This window comes from Phoca vitulina, unplaced genomic scaffold (assembly GCF_004348235.1).
Source record: "Phoca vitulina isolate PV1807 unplaced genomic scaffold, GSC_HSeal_1.0 scaffold19, whole genome shotgun sequence".
Classification (NCBI taxonomy): Eukaryota; Metazoa; Chordata; class Mammalia; order Carnivora; family Phocidae; genus Phoca; species Phoca vitulina.
The window spans coordinates 14,641,577-14,657,169 of NW_022589722.1; the positions used below are offsets into that span (position 1 = coordinate 14,641,577).

Genomic DNA, 15,593 nt, shown 5'->3' on the forward strand with positions numbered 1-15,593 from the left:
GGGGAACATCCTCCCCCCCCCACCTTCATGGCCTGCCCTCTTCTCTTCCTGTCCCCAGCTCTGTCCCACACTGAGTGGCCTCAGGCTCATGTGGGTGGACACCCAAGCCCCATGCCCAGGTGCCGTCCATGTCCCCTGCAAACATCTTGGTTACTTGGTAAGCATAGAACTGTCTTTAGGAGGTAGGCCTGAGAGGTCCACAAAGACCAGAAATGGCTTGGTGATTTGGAGGTAGGCTGCAAGTGGGCACATCCTCTTGGCCTGGCCAATACCTCACCCTGTGGGAAGCAGTACATCTGGGGAGGCTGATTTATGAGCCTTCTAAAATCCAGAGCCTGGACAGGGTGCATCTTACATCTGAGAATGGCACTGCGGGGGGTGGGGGACAGGAGTTAAACCTGGGGCCTTTGTGAATAGTACTTTATTCAACAAATGACTGATAATTCAGAACCATGTCTTAGAAATGTCTTTATCCCTGGGAATAAATTTGATTCTTCTCAATTCCCACTTTTCTCACCCCCAGTACGACACCCACAACATCAATTTTGTGTTTTCCACTCCTGATTAATGGTGTCACCACTGCATGTTGACCAACCTTGACACTATCCTCTTCCTCATTGTCCACCATTACCACTCAGTCCTTTTGGTCCTAGTTCCTCCTTTCCGACCTCACTGCCAGTGCCTTAGTCAAAGTGGCCACCAACTCTTGCATGAACAATTAGAAGTCTGCTCAACTCCTTCATCTTTCCCCACTCCCATATCCACCACACCCATGTAGCTGGGGCACACGCAGGGCTCCTACCACTAACTCATACAGCACCTTTGTACAATTAGTATACCCTTCCTCCAAGAATTCACAGCCCACAGGTTGACAAGGAGAGTACCTTGGATTTCCACCCTCCCTCATCCCTTAGCAGTGAATAAAACGCACTGCCACATGTGGTTGCATTGCTTCCTTGCTTAACAGCTTTCAAGGGTTTCCTAAGCCCTTTCGGATCAAGTTCAGACTCCTTAGGGCATGGCACACAAAACTGCTTTTCTCCCCTCCTCCCAGCCTCCTAGGCTGGATGTGCCAAAAGTTCCTACCACGCAGCACTGGAGGCTACCTGCCTATCCTGGGACTCCTGTTATGTGTTCCTAAGGTGTGCTCTTCCCTCTCACTATCTGGTGAAAGCCTGTTCTTCCCTCAGGAACTAGTTCAGATGTTGTCATCTTTGCGAAACCCCTCGTGTCTCATGCAGATGGCGTTCGACTTCTGGGCCCATTAGCCTTTGTAAATACTGTGATTACAGCAGTGATTATATTGTACCCCAGTTATTTGTTTCCATATCTCTGGTGTTGCACAAAGCACAATTCAGCAGCCAAAAGTAGTTAGAAGGGATTTCCAGTTTTTATTCAAGTTTCTCAAAGGACACAAAAAAGCCAAGTACATGGTCTCAGCAACCACTTGTTATCATCGTTTCTTCTTCCTTCACACCCTCCCTTACTATCTCTGACAAAAGTATCTCTCCTCCACTGAAGCGTCCACGGCTTTTCATTCCTCTCCTCCCCATAAGCCTTACCCCTCTCTCCCATCACTTTGTTACGTGGACTGGCATAGCTTCTCCACAAGGAAGAAGAAAAAAAAATCCATCCTCTTCAGGACAGAGTAAATTAAGCCATAAATTACAGGATTGCCTTTGTTGGGTGAGAGACTGTGCCAGTCAGATTATGCTAGGTTCTGCTACACTAACATCCCTCAAATCCCCATGTCTTACTCAAAGCGTCTTACTTATTTCTTGCTCACATAATATATTAGCTGTGGGCCAGCTGATACTCTGCTTTACATGTTTTCTTTCTTATGTGATATTGGTTGAAGATGCAACCTATACCTAAGACGTGCATTCTCATGACAGAGGGAAAAAGTTATGGTAGAGCCACACATTGGCTCTTAAAATTTCTGCTCAGATGTGCCATAATCACTTCTGCTCATATTCCATTGGTCAAAACAAGTCTTAGGGCCAAGCACTGAAATGGGATGGGAAATCGTACTTCTCCCCAGAAAGAGGGACTGCAAGTCCATGATAATGGGTAGGAATGTATCATCTTTAAGAAAAGCAGCAAATTGGGAATCTACCCAGGAATACGTTATGTTAATACTATTTTGTCCTGTCACATTTATATAGCACATTAGTCTATAGCTCTACCTAGGGTTCGGATGACGTCTTGCACTGTTTTGCTTTGTTTTGAACACCCTCCATATTTTTAGGAAAGAAAGTTTCCATACAAGTTAACAAAGACAGGCAGACGAGAGAAAAACTCTGTAGGGTAGAAATTAGACTTGGAATTGAAATATTTCAAAATTCAAATTCAGAAACCATCTTGATACCACGGTGATATTCCTGTCAGATTAACAAGCAGGATAGGTAGATGGTTGTTTATGTTGTATATGATTTCAAAGAGAGAGAAGGCCTTTTTCCCGAAGGATGTTTCTCTTTCTAGCTCCCTGGACCTCTCAGGCTCCACTCAGGAAAACTGAAACCTAGCAGTTGTTTCAGCGGAGAGGTTAATGTGGAGAATCCATTAAATAAGTATCAGAGAAATAAAATATCATAAAGGGAGCACTGAGTCCACAGATATTAACTGCAGGAGGTGTGGGAAGAAGATACTGCCCCTAGGGCTAGGGGGTCTGAAGGAAGAAGTTGGGTTTATCAGAAGCTTCGAGCTGAGAGAAGGTTGCCCGCTGGAGCTGACCCCCCATTTCCTCTGAGGAGGAAATGCTGCCCTGCTGGTGCTAGTACCTCTGGGCTGTGGGACAATGTGGTGAGTCTAGTTTGGGGTGGGTTTTTTTTTTTTTTTTAAGATGGAAATTGGAACCAACTGCGACTTTGAGACTGAAGAATCACTGCTGGATCTATGTTGTCAGGACACTAGGCAAGCAGCAAAGACCAGATCCCTTCACCTGTTGTTGTTCCCCTTCCAATCCCTCTCTGTAGTGCCCCCTACTGGCAGAACATCAGAGAGCCAGCCACAAGTAGAACTGTAGTTGGCAGAGTCCCTGCTCTAGCATTACAGAGGAGGGTAGAGAAGAGGGAGCTGAGAGAGAACTCCATGACTGTACAGCCTCTAATACCTGGAGTTTTACAATGTGAAATTTAATCCTTTGGCTAAAGTCATCCGCATTTAAAATAAATGTCCCTGGGAAAGATGAAAGTTTTAATGTTATTCTTCATTTATAACCCATTATGAGTAAGCTTATCAGCTCTTTTCTAGAGATCTAAAAATAAAGAAGAGGAGGGGCGCCTGGGTGGCTCAGTCAGTTAAGTGTCTGCCTTCAGCTCAGGGTCCTGCCATGATCTCAGGGTCCTGGGATTGAGCCCTACGTCGGGCTCCCTGCTCAGTGGGGAGCCTGCTTCTCCTTCTCCTCCCCTCCAGCCCTGCTCATGCTCGCGCTCTCTCTCAAATAAATAAATCTTAAAAAAAAAAAATAAGAGGAGGAAGGAAGAGCTAAGAGGGAGCACTTTGGCTAAGCAGGGATAGATAAAGGATCTCACTAAGATGGGGAGGGGGAGGGCGCCTGGGTGGCTCAGTTGGTTAAGCGACTGCCTTCGGCTCAGGTCATGATCCTGGAGTCCCTGGATCGAGTCCCGCATCGGGCTCCCTGCTCGGCAGGGAGTCTGCTTCTCCCTCTGACCCTCCCCCCTCTCATGTGCTTGCTCTCTCTCATTCTCTCTCTCTCAAATAAATAAATTAAAAAAAAAAAAAAGATGGGGAGGGGGATGTCAAAAAAGAAAAAAGACCAGGGAATTATGGAGAATAAATTTTTACCAACTTTCAATTTTTGTGGATACTTGTCAGAGTTTCTAGGTGTTTGCTGACCACAGCAATATAGATGAACTGCAAGAAAGTAGATCTGTCCCTTTGGTTAGCACTCAGTCCTACTCCACTCCAATATAAGGGAATATAAAAATAAGACCCATGACCAAGACCAGACTAAGACAATAGCCACGGATGAGTCACTGAATGATCAATTTATGCAGTGATAATTGCCTTAGTAAGTCAGGCAAAACCTTAACTATTGACTCAATTACAGTAGCACCCTAATTAGTAGAGAGCTGAGGCCTGGGTTATTCTAAATTGGATTTTTCTGCTCTGAGGATTAATTAGGAAATCACTAGGTTTCCAAATTGTTTTTACAGATTTTTTTTTTTTAAATGATTTCCTCTTCATTCTGGCTCACTTTTGAATGGGAAATAACAGTGATCTCTAATAAATGTAAATACGGCAGTGCTTTCATATTTTCATCCTGAATATCCATTTCAGTTCAATCAGCATCAAGTACCAGTTCTGTGACAGGCACTGTGTAGGGCTGGACAAGGATGAATGAATCACAGTGTCTGTCCTTAAGGCTTAGTGGTTGAGCTCACACAGGCTCTGGAGTCTGTGAGACCTGGGCCCCGGATCCCAGCGCTGCAGTTCACAAGCAGTATCATTCTGAGCTTCAGTTTCTTTATCTGTAAATTGGGATACTTAATACTACCCGTGCAATGTGAAAATTAGCACACTATATAAATGCCTATGGTAAATGTTCAATAAATTTGCCTATTAATAATAAATGTACCTGATATATGAATAGATAATTTTGCTGTATGTGCATTCTATATATGTTGATTTTCTCTGTCCATTGCTAAAGATGGAGATAATTTAGGACTGGTCTGAACTGCTAGCAAGTCCAAGATACCACTTTTTTCTCTTGTCCTCTTTTCTCTCCTGCAGCTTTCCTCCTCCTTTTCTTGCCTGCAATCTTTTGGGTTTATAAGAAGTAATTCCATCTAGGCTTGAGGCAGCTTCTTCCTCCAGAGTGTAGAAAATTAATTTATTTTGTTTAAGCCACCCAATCTGTGGTACTTTGTTATAGCAGCTAGAGTACACATATTTATTGTGTTTCACTCTTTATGATTGTTTGATCATAAATACTTTTCCCTCAGAATTTTGAAGGTCTTGTTCCTTTGATTCCAAAACTCAGTATTGCTACTTGGGACTTCAGAAACGTTCCAATTCCTAATTCTCTCTATTGTAACCTGTTTTCTCCTCTGTGTGAGTTTGTATGGTTTTCTCTTTGTCCCCAGTGTTCTGAAATATCACAGTAACATATCTTGAGGTAGCTCTGTGTTCATTTGTGTTATTGAATCATCCCTGGACCCTTTCAACTTGAATACTCTTTTTCAGTTCAGGGACATTTTCTTGAATAATTTTTGAATTTTGCACATGATTTATCCCTTTTTTCTTTATAGATTTCCTAGCTGATCCTCTCATGTCTGTCTTTTCTCTCCTTTTTGTTAATCTGCAAATTTTTGCTCTAGGAGATTTTTCCCAACTTATTTTCTGGAAGATTTCAACTTATTTTCAAATGCTTCTATTAAGTTTTTAAATTGTGCTATCATTTTGTTTTAATTTGCAAGGGCTATTTTAATTTTCATAATGTTCTGGCTTTTTAAAATCCTATTTTGAGCTTTTTTCACAATTAAAATATCTTAACTTTCTGAGCATAATGGTATTTTTTTAATGTTTGATCACTCCACATAGTCTAATATCCTCTAACATGTTTCTGTTTATTTTTTACTGTCTTTATTATTCTCTTTCGTTAATGAATTTCTTCAGATACCCAGTAATCTTTGGCTGACTGTCCATGTTAAAGAATAGGAAATGTAAAACTTCAGTACAATTTCAGAGTAATGGATGGGGTTATCAACTGGTAGTTTTGTTGAAGGGAAATGGCTGGGGGGCGGGGTTCATTTTGGAGTCTCTAATCTCTCCCTCTTCAGATATTTCATCTTAAACCGGTCAGATTTCCCAGAGAAGTCTCTGCTAGTGTCCTGTCTGGAAAGTCAAAACCTGGCTGCCAATGTTCTGGAGCCTAAGCGGATGAAGACAGTTGGGAATCTTGGCATCCAGAATGCAAACATTCACTTGGTCCTCCAGTTTTCGCTATGGTTCCTCTACCCCTAACCATGTCTGATGTTTATACTTCAGGGGCTGTATTATTACCCTATGCAAAAAAAAAAAAAAAAAAATCCTCACAAAAAACAAAACGCAACTCTCCAGGCTTCTGTTAAAGTACAGGTGAAGATCTCAGGATCTAACTTCTTCCTAAGCAGCTTTCAACCAGTACTTATTTTAGCATCCCCTTCACCCGGCTTCTAGAGGCCACTGATGCCCTAGTTCTAAAATTTTGTGAGATGTTGTATTGTAGTCTAAATATGACTGTTCTTGGTCTTGCCCAGAGCTGGTTTAGGAATCTGCTAAAGTCTGTTACTACCTGTTTGTCTGCTTCTCACATTCCAACATCTTTTTGCTGCTGCTTTGGGCTTTGTTCCTTGAGAGTTTATACCTCAAGGTAAAATTTATGTGTAAACACACACCGCCCCGCATAGGGCTCCCTGCTCATGGAGTCTGCTTCTCACTTTCCCTCTGCCTCTCCCCCTGCTTGTGTGCTCTCTCTCTCTCTTTCTCAAATAAATAAAATATTTTTTTAAAAAAGTAAACACACACACATTAATGTTATTTTCATGAGGCCTTGAGAGCCAAATTAAATGCAAGTGTTTAATTTCCCATCTTTACCTGGAAGTCTCAAGAGCAAGTATTGCTTAATTTGTATTTAATAATGTTCAAATAGAAAAGACATGTCATGAAGTACAATTAGAAATGACCAATGGAATAAGAAAAATGTCTCACGTTGCTTTGTATTTCAGCAGCTTTATCGCCTTAATCCTATGAAGAGGCTTTAAAATCTTTACCAAACGGTCAGAACTCTAAATATTATGTATATTATATATTTGGTCTGATAGTTATCTCATCCTTTTACTCATAACAGCTACACTTAAGATAAGAAGTTAGTTATTGCATTGCGGTACCTAAAGCCCAAAAAAACTCTCAAAATAGGCCTTGTCACATAAAAAATTAATTGGTTGCTTTGTTCCTACTTAGATTTTCATTAATTTGAGGACATAATTTAAGTGACAGTTAACTGTATCACCTTTGCTTCTCCTTGTTAAAAAATAAATCTCTATTTAAAAGTCTAATTGAGAAAGTTTTCTGAAATATTTTTCAAAGCATTAGATTTCACTATTCTTTTTGTATTATGAAATAATACAACTTTAGCCATCAGAAAAGACTCGCATATTGGTCACCCATTGCTACATAAGATTCTATCACAAAATTAACTTAAAACACATTTTATTTGCTCCTGATTCTTTTATTTAAGCAGTTGTCCTGAGTTAAGCTGGCCAGTTCTTCCACTGGTCCCATGTGGAGTCAGTATTTGGTTGCAATCATTCCATAGGGGAAGGTGGGCAGACAATGAACGTGTAGATACATCTCCCCCCCCCCGCCAAAAAAAAAAGTTCAGAAAGTAAAACATAAGAAAAAAAGATAAAACAAGGTAATAGAAGAGAGAGAGAGAGACTTGAGGGACAGGAGGGTAACTATCCTAGCTAAGGTATTAAAGGTGACATTTAAGTTGAGACCCAAATGTTGGAAAGAAACAAGTTGTGCAAAAACCTGGGAGTTGTATGAACAAAAGCCCTGGACAGTATCAAGCTGGGTTTTTTCAAGGGCAGAACAAAAGGCAATGTTGCTGGTTTATAATGAGCAAGAGGAAGAAGAGAAGAAATAAGCGCATTGGTGTAGGCAGGACCAGACCATGTAGCAGGAGCATGTAGACCATGGAAAGGAGTTTAGGCTTTATTCCAAATCTATGGGAAGTTGGTGAAGAGTTTTAAGCAGAAGAGGGATGAGATTTTGTTTTAAAAGATCCTTGCTATAGAGAGAATGAACTGATGGGAGAAAGTGAAATTGGAATAGTTAGGAAATTATTACAGTGCTCTTGGAAACAACTTCAAAGCAAAGAAGGTGATAAGATTCAGGATAACATTTGGGAAGAGGAACTCAAAGAATTTGATTGGATATTGAACATGAGAGAAAGAGAGGATAGAGGATGCATCTCAAGTTTATGACTTGAGAAATTGGATGTGTCACAGTGCCATTTTTTTAAGATGGAAAAGATGAGGGGGAAAGCAGATTACCTTACAAGGGTATAGATCAAGAATTCTATTTGGGACATGTTGGGTTTGAGTTGTCCAGTCACCTACCAACTAGGTTTGATGATCTATCTCAATACTTTATAGTCTCACTTTGTGATTAACCCCATCCTTGGGCAACCAAGACATATGACCCTCATTTTCCTGACAAGTAACTGTGTACCAAAGAAACTCACTGACTTCCCCAAAGCCACACAGCTAAAATGAAGAGGAAGACTTGAACCCATGACCTGTACATAGTCCTATAGGGCATTTTCACTCACTCTCCTCCTCCAGTTTTTGTAGTCAAAGGGAGATGCAGGATAAGGATTCCATTATTGAGGCTTTGCCCACATGCTCAAATTGTCATTCACATTTGAGGCAATTGTCTATCTACTAGCCACATGTGGCTCTTTATATTTTAATTTTAATCAGTTAAAATTAAGTAAAAGTAAAAATTTACTTTCTCATTTGTGCTATCCACAGTTTAAATGTTCAGTAGCTACATGTGACTAGTGGCTGCCATTTTGGATAGCATAGATAAAGAACATTTTCATTATCTCAGAAATTCCTATTCAACAACACTGGACTGTAGATAATTTGTACTAAATTAATTGTGAAGAAAGTGTAGTCATATCTTAATAGCTATTGCCTAAGAGGAAAGTTTAAAAAATAAAACATGAGTTGGTATTTGTTTAAAAGTAACACATTTAGGGGCGCCTGGGTGGCTCAGTCGTTAAGCGTCTGCCTTTGGCTCAGGTCATGATCTCCGGGGTCCTGGGATCGAGCCCCGCATCGGGCTCCCTGCTCTGCGGGAAGTCTGCTTCTCCCTCTCCCACTCCCCCTGCTTGTGTTCCCTCTCTCGCTGTGTCTCTCTCTGTCAAATAAATAAAATCTTAAAAAAAAAATAAAAGTAACGCATTTAATGATAAGCTGATTTTATACCCGGCTCTAATGAACACCTTTCCCCAATTCACACCCTTGAATGTTTGTGTGTTTCTCATTTTACCTAATAAGAATAGAGGCTCCTCTGAGGAGAAAAACTAGGTTCTTTCCACCTTTTCATTACCTTCACTCAAAATACATACATGCATAACACCCACATTCCCTTGTACCCACTGCCCACCTCTACATGTAGCACTCTCAGTGAACAATTCTTTGTACAGAACAAGCAGAACATTTACATAAAATTTACAGCCAGCATATCACAGTACTTTACAACACTGCCATGGATGGCTGGCTGCAGGAAAACATATAACAGAATGCAAATAACCACAGCCTCAGGGAGTCTGTAGCTAAAACATAATTTCATCGCATATTCTCTTCCAGTTTTTGCCCTTCCTAACATGGAGGAGATTGGGAGGCTCATCAAGTGAAAATTGAGGGCTGCTGACCTCCAGAGAAAGCAGGAGTAGAGACCCTAGAGGGGAATCTGTAGGAACTTCAGGCTCAGGTTTGCCTATTACTTGGTGACAGGTCAGCAGGGCCTTCCTCATGGGGCCAGATGAAAGCATCCAGAAAGTGCCATTCACACACACATGCATACAGGCAAGCATGTGCTCTCAGCAGTTCCTTTTACAGATGAATGGGAAAATTTGGAACCGACAGATGGGTTTTAAATCCTTCCTCAGTTGTGTGACTTTGGGCATATTACATAACCACTCCAAAGGGTAGGACAAGGAGATATATGTGCAGAGCCTCAATCACATAATTATTCCTCTGCCAATTCAGTTCATTCCTCTCCTTATCCTTCAGGGCGAAGAAGAGAACACACCTAGAACAGAAATTGCATTTTCCCTTTAAACATTTCTTTTAAAAAATATTTCATGTTTTTTTTTATAGGTAGTACTTACATATGATAAAAATTTCCTGAGTGTGTCAGTGAAGTTTCCTTCCTTTCCAGCCTCCTAGATCTCCCCAGAGGCAGCTAGTATTTCTGGATGTCTGTGTGTCCTTTCCATAGTCATCCTGTGCATGTGCAAGCAAATAAATACATCATTACATTTATATGTACTTCCTTATATATGTATGTTTTTCTCTTTGATACAAATAGCTGTGAGGCACCTGAGTGGCTCAGTCAGTTAAGCATCTGCCTTTGCTGCAGGTCATGATCCTGGGGTCCTGGCATTGAGCCCCATGTCCGACTCTCTGCTCAGCGGGGAGTCTGCTTCTCCCTCTGCCCCCCCCCCCCCCTTCCGTTTGCTCTCTCTCTCTCAAATAAAATCTTAAAAAAAAAAAAAAACAGCAACAACAAATAGCTGTGTGACTATTTTGAACCTTGTTTTCCCCTGTAGTATCTTGAAGATCTTCTTATATTTATACTGAACACCCTTAATCTCTTTACAGATGCAGAGTATTTCATTGTTGAGGTATACTATAATTTATCTTTACTCCCACTGAATTTTGCTATTGTAACCCATGCCATAATGAGGGTTTTTTATTATCTTAATGCCACTTTGCACATGGGTAAATGTATTTGTAGAATAAACTTCTAAAAGAATTGCTGGCCAGAAGATAAGTATATATATTATATAATGTAATTATTCTATATAGTTATTAATATTATTATAACTAAACATATATATAAGATATATATAATTTTGATGGACTTGGTCAAATGGCCCTTAAAGAATTTTTACTAGTTTGCTGACCCACCAGTAATGTATGAAAGCAGAGTTTCTAAGCCTACACAGAGCGCTGACACCTCAGAGACTGAGCCCCCACGTTTTATGTTTGCCAGAACAGCTCAGCTTACATCGTGCATGTGTGTGTGCATGCGTATATATGTGTGATTTCATTTGAAGGAAGTTGTTTTGGTTAAGTGGTTAAGGAAAGTTTGAGAACAATGATGCCAAGAATCATCACTGTGCCTTCTCTTAGCCCTTCAGTTTGAAAGAGTAACAGAGAAAATGAGATTATTCCACACCATGTATGAAAATCCTTTGGCAATGTGGAGAGAATGGTTCATGTGATAGCTGGAAAGATGAAATGGGTAGAAATATTTCCAGGAAGAAGAAGTAGATGCCAAGGTATAAGGAGATGATATTTAGTCACATAGCCCCCAATGTTAGCAAGTGTTCTCCAGAAGGTCAGTTCATTTGAGCCAATTGTAAGGGCTGCTCATGTGCCACGCCCCGTACTAGTGCTGAGAATACAGAGATGAGCATGGCTGGTCCCTGCCCTCAAGAAGCTCATCCAGAGAAGTCAGGTATGTAGGCAGACAGTTTCTATATGATGTCATAGAAACAACAGCAACGATGACTGCTAACTCTGAGAGCTTATTAAACACCGGACAGTGGGGTTCTGCAATCCTTGTCATCTCGCCTGATTCTACAAAAATGCTATGAGGGTAATTACAGTGTTCTCCCCATTTCATAAATGAGGAAACCAAGATCCAGGGAAGTTGAGGGACAGTCCCAATAGCACATAGTAAGTGACAAAACTAGGGTTTATTCTGTTGACTGTCTCACTTCAAAGTCTTAAGGGGAAGGAGGGGTAATGTTAGAATTTAAAGCTGCATTAAATGATTTTCTCCCTCCTTCTCTTATTGTAGCACCACATTACTTTTCAGGGGGAGGGCAAGGGGATCAAGGAAGACCCTTAGAGTGAGATGTGCCCTGAGCTGAGGCTCAAAGAATGAGTGGAAGCAAGGAAAGCATTCCAGGCAGAGCAACTCTTGGGCTAATCTCAAGGAGAGGCAGCCTCCAGGAGTCAGGAAGCTTCTGGCACAGGGAGACAGGTGAGTGGAGTGGGTAAGAGGGCAGCCTCTGGAGCCAGACTGCCTGAGTTGAAATCCTGGCTCTCCCCCTTAGTTGAGTGACTTTGGGTGCATCACTCACCTTCTCTGATTCTTCACCTGTAAGATGGAGCTATAAAATACTATGTCCTGGTTATTGCAAGGATTGAATGAGTTAATATATCTGGAGTGCTTAGAATAGTGCCTGGCACGTGCCCTATATATTTGTTCCCACTATAGAATCTCCAGGCTCCAGGTACAACCTAGATATAAGGAAGAGGAGAACAAAATTTTGAAGCTCATCTGCAGTGCTTATTATAGAGAACTATTACATGAGCTCCCGAATGTAATGTGGTGCTGTAAAAGGAGAAGAAAGCAGAAAACCATTTAACGGTGGAGGGACATGGGCTTTTAGGCCAGAATTGTCCTGTCAAGCATGGTCATGCTTATGAGCTTTCAGTTATCATCTGGTATTGTGAGTCAAAAATGGGCTTTTTTATTTGTTTCTTTATGGCATCTTTATTTGGTATTAAAATGGAATGGTCTGTCTTAAATAAGGTGAAAAAGCAGAGGAGGATAAAATAAAAGGAACTGCATTCAGTGTAACTTTCGGTTTTCCTCTCTCCCTCTGATGAAATAAAATGTTTTCAGAAAAACCGAAAGAAAATACCAACTAAACTCTGCAGCTTCCTCATTCACTCACATAGCATTTATCTCTCATCCACCAAGTCAAATTACTTTTTCTGAGAATAGTATTCTATAACAGAATCCTAGGGAAGTAAAAGTGAGAGGAAAATACTTCTCCAGGGAATCAACTCACATGAATTGCATTTTATTTTCATATTCTCTGGCCTTTATCCACTTTGTATGTTATCCCAAACTCACATTCCCCGCTGTTCCCAAACCAGACCCCGTGCCTGGACTATCTTTTCTAGGTCAGTTTTCTCTCTTCCTCCTGACATTTGGACAACTCCTGGGAATCCATCTTCTTGAAGAAAAACATTTAATAGCAATTTTCCCAACATAAATCCGAATGACCCTCAACTACTGCTATTCAAAAACATATACCTATAATTTGTACCAGCCACTCACTAGATGCTGGGGCTACAGAAATTAGTATGATTCAAACTTCCTGAATGAGTTCACAGTCTTGTGTGGGATACAGACATGCAAAGGGAGGTTGATTCTGCCCATCTCTGCTGCACTATTATGTTCATCTCATTTATGGTTTGTCTTTCCTGCTAGACTGTAAGCCTCTCAAGAACAAAGATTTTATCTGTTTTGTTTACCACTCTGTAATCAGTACCCTAGACAGAGCCCTCAATAAACATTTGCTGAATGAAAGTGAATGAATGAATGAATGAAAAAAAGTGACAATACAGAATAATTGATAAATCGATGTGCTTACAAGATAAGAAGTAGCATAGAGGAGGGAATACTGAACTCTGTGGGAGAGGAGTGGAGTTGGAGGGGTGAGGAGGCCTACTGGGGGAGGCGGCTTATGAGCTGGGTTTTGAAGGCCGTGGCTGCCAATGTTGATATGCCTTGCACAGTGTCCCCACTCTTAGGAGGTACCTCATAAAAGTTTGCTGAGTTAATAAGCTTCACAATTTATGAAGCAGTTATACTTACAGTATGTCTAATGTTGTACCATTTGTCCACTTCATGCCGGATATTGTGGTCCTGGAAGCTCTGTCACCTAAACCCTCTCAGTCGTCAGTAGGGTAGGAGTATCCACTGGGAAACCCAGTTTCTTGGGTGTGTGTGTGTGTGTGTGTGTGTGTGTGTGTGAGCCCTGGGTCATCCACTGGCTGAGAAAGAAAGCAATTTTAAGTATATGCTTTAGGAGAGGAGTCCCATCAAGCAAGGAACATGGGAAAAGAACAGAGAGAGGCCCTGAGCCAGACCAGAGCTTATTACCTAACTCCTATATCCACCACCCAAACCAGTTTCACATCTTAAAATTTCTGAAAAACCAGGTGGTTATGACATGGAAGGGGTGGGGTGGGAGATGAGAGGAGATAAAAACAAAATACATTTTTAGTTGAATTATCTAATGACCTTACTGAGGAAAAAAATTTATTTTAAGGTTTCTAAATTGCATTTAGCTCCAGCTCCTTCCTGGCATAATTGTGTTAATGCTCAGGAGACCAAGAACCAAAACTACTGAGGTGTGTGAGCCTCCTGCCCCTGGTGTGATCTCTGGGCTCTCTTATGCTGTTCCAGACCTATCCTCTCTGTGACTGATTGAAGACACCTCTGTATGAGTAATACCACATTATGTCAAAGATTAGATTCATCATCTCCAGTTAACCTTCAGCTTGTGTTTTCAATATGTGTGTGCAGCTTCATCATACACAACAAAGACACTTTCTTCAACAATGCCACAAGAAGTAGAATCGTACATCATATTTTACAAAGAATAAAGTATGAAGAAGGAAAAAACAAAATTGGTAAGTAGTATATTAGTATAACAAGCTACATCTAATTTTGGGGATTACAGACTTTTTTCCTTTGGTTTTATAAAGTTTATATCAATTCTAGAACCGCTCATCATTTATAAAATCTCTACTCCCTTGATGGATAACTCACAAGTGTAAAAATCTTAATATCATTCTTAGATCTCTTTAAAATAGCATGTTACCTCATTTACCTAAGATCATAGAGAAATTCTCTCAGTTTCAACAAATATTTATGGAATGCTTATTATGTGCCAGGCACTGGGCTGGATGTTGGGGAGATGGGCATGGTTCTCTCCTGGAGCATATATTCAAGAAGTTAAAAGCCGACAATAAACAAATAAGTAAATACAGTGAGTAATATGAAAAAATTGAAATGGTGAGTTCAAGCTGAGATAAAGCGGTCAGGGGAAGCTTCACTGAGAAGCCGGGGTTTGAACTGAGACCTGATGAAAAGAAGGGGCTGATGTGGGAAGATGGTGGTGGCAGGGGAGGAGGTAGGGGGAGTTGTTCTAGGCAAGTGAAGAGACAAGCTGTCACACATGAGCAAATTCTCCAAATAATCACCTTCCCCATTAAACAGCTTCCATAATTCATATATATGTATTTTATTTTTCATTTGACTTTTTAAATTCCAGTATAATTAATATACAATGTTATCTTAGCTTCAGGTGTACAATATAGGGATTCAGCAGTTCTGTACACAGTGCTCATCCTGATAAGTATACCTTGATTCCCTTCACCTATTTCACCTACCCATCCACTCCCACCTCTGGTAACCATCAGTTTGTTCTCTTTAGTTAAGAGTCTGTCTTTTGGTTTCTCTCTTTTATTCTTTGTTTTGTTTCTTATATTCTACATAGGAGTGAAATCATATGCTATTTGTCTTTCTCTGACTGATTCACTTCATTTAGCAGTCCATCTTCTAGATCTATCCATGTTGTTGCAAATGGCAAGATTTCATTCTTTTTTTATGGCTGAGTAATATTCCATTGTGTGTGGGGGGGTATGTATATATACCACATATTTATCCATTCATCTATTGATGGACACTTATAATTTATATTTGGGGCATTTTTATGAGAACCTTTCCATATTACCAGATTTTCTCCCTTATTAAACAGATTATCATAGATCAAGAGGATTCAGGTGGCTTTGTCCTTATCTCTTTCCAAACAAGATTTTTATCAATAGTTTGAATAATGACCTAGTCAGGAGACAAAAAATCACACATGATTTTTACAGAGAAAGTTTAATATAAAATATATTATTAAATATTTATATTAATATAAAAACTATGAGAGAGGATTGGAGTAATCAGGGATTGGGTAGTAAAGGTTA

General features: G+C 40.4%; 1 protein-coding gene across 3 annotated transcripts in view; it reads left to right on the forward strand.

Moving 5' to 3' along the window:
• The window catches only part of ANO4 (anoctamin 4), a 350,573-nt gene that overhangs the window by 227,822 nt on the left and 107,158 nt on the right, over nucleotides 1-15,593 (forward strand). For all 3 annotated transcript variants that reach the window (XM_032416461.1, XM_032416459.1, XM_032416460.1), the window contains one exon: nucleotides 14,140-14,246. In XM_032416461.1, coding sequence (XP_032272352.1) covers nucleotides 14,140-14,246 — 107 coding nt within the window. The remainder of the gene's footprint in view (nucleotides 1-14,139; nucleotides 14,247-15,593) is intronic.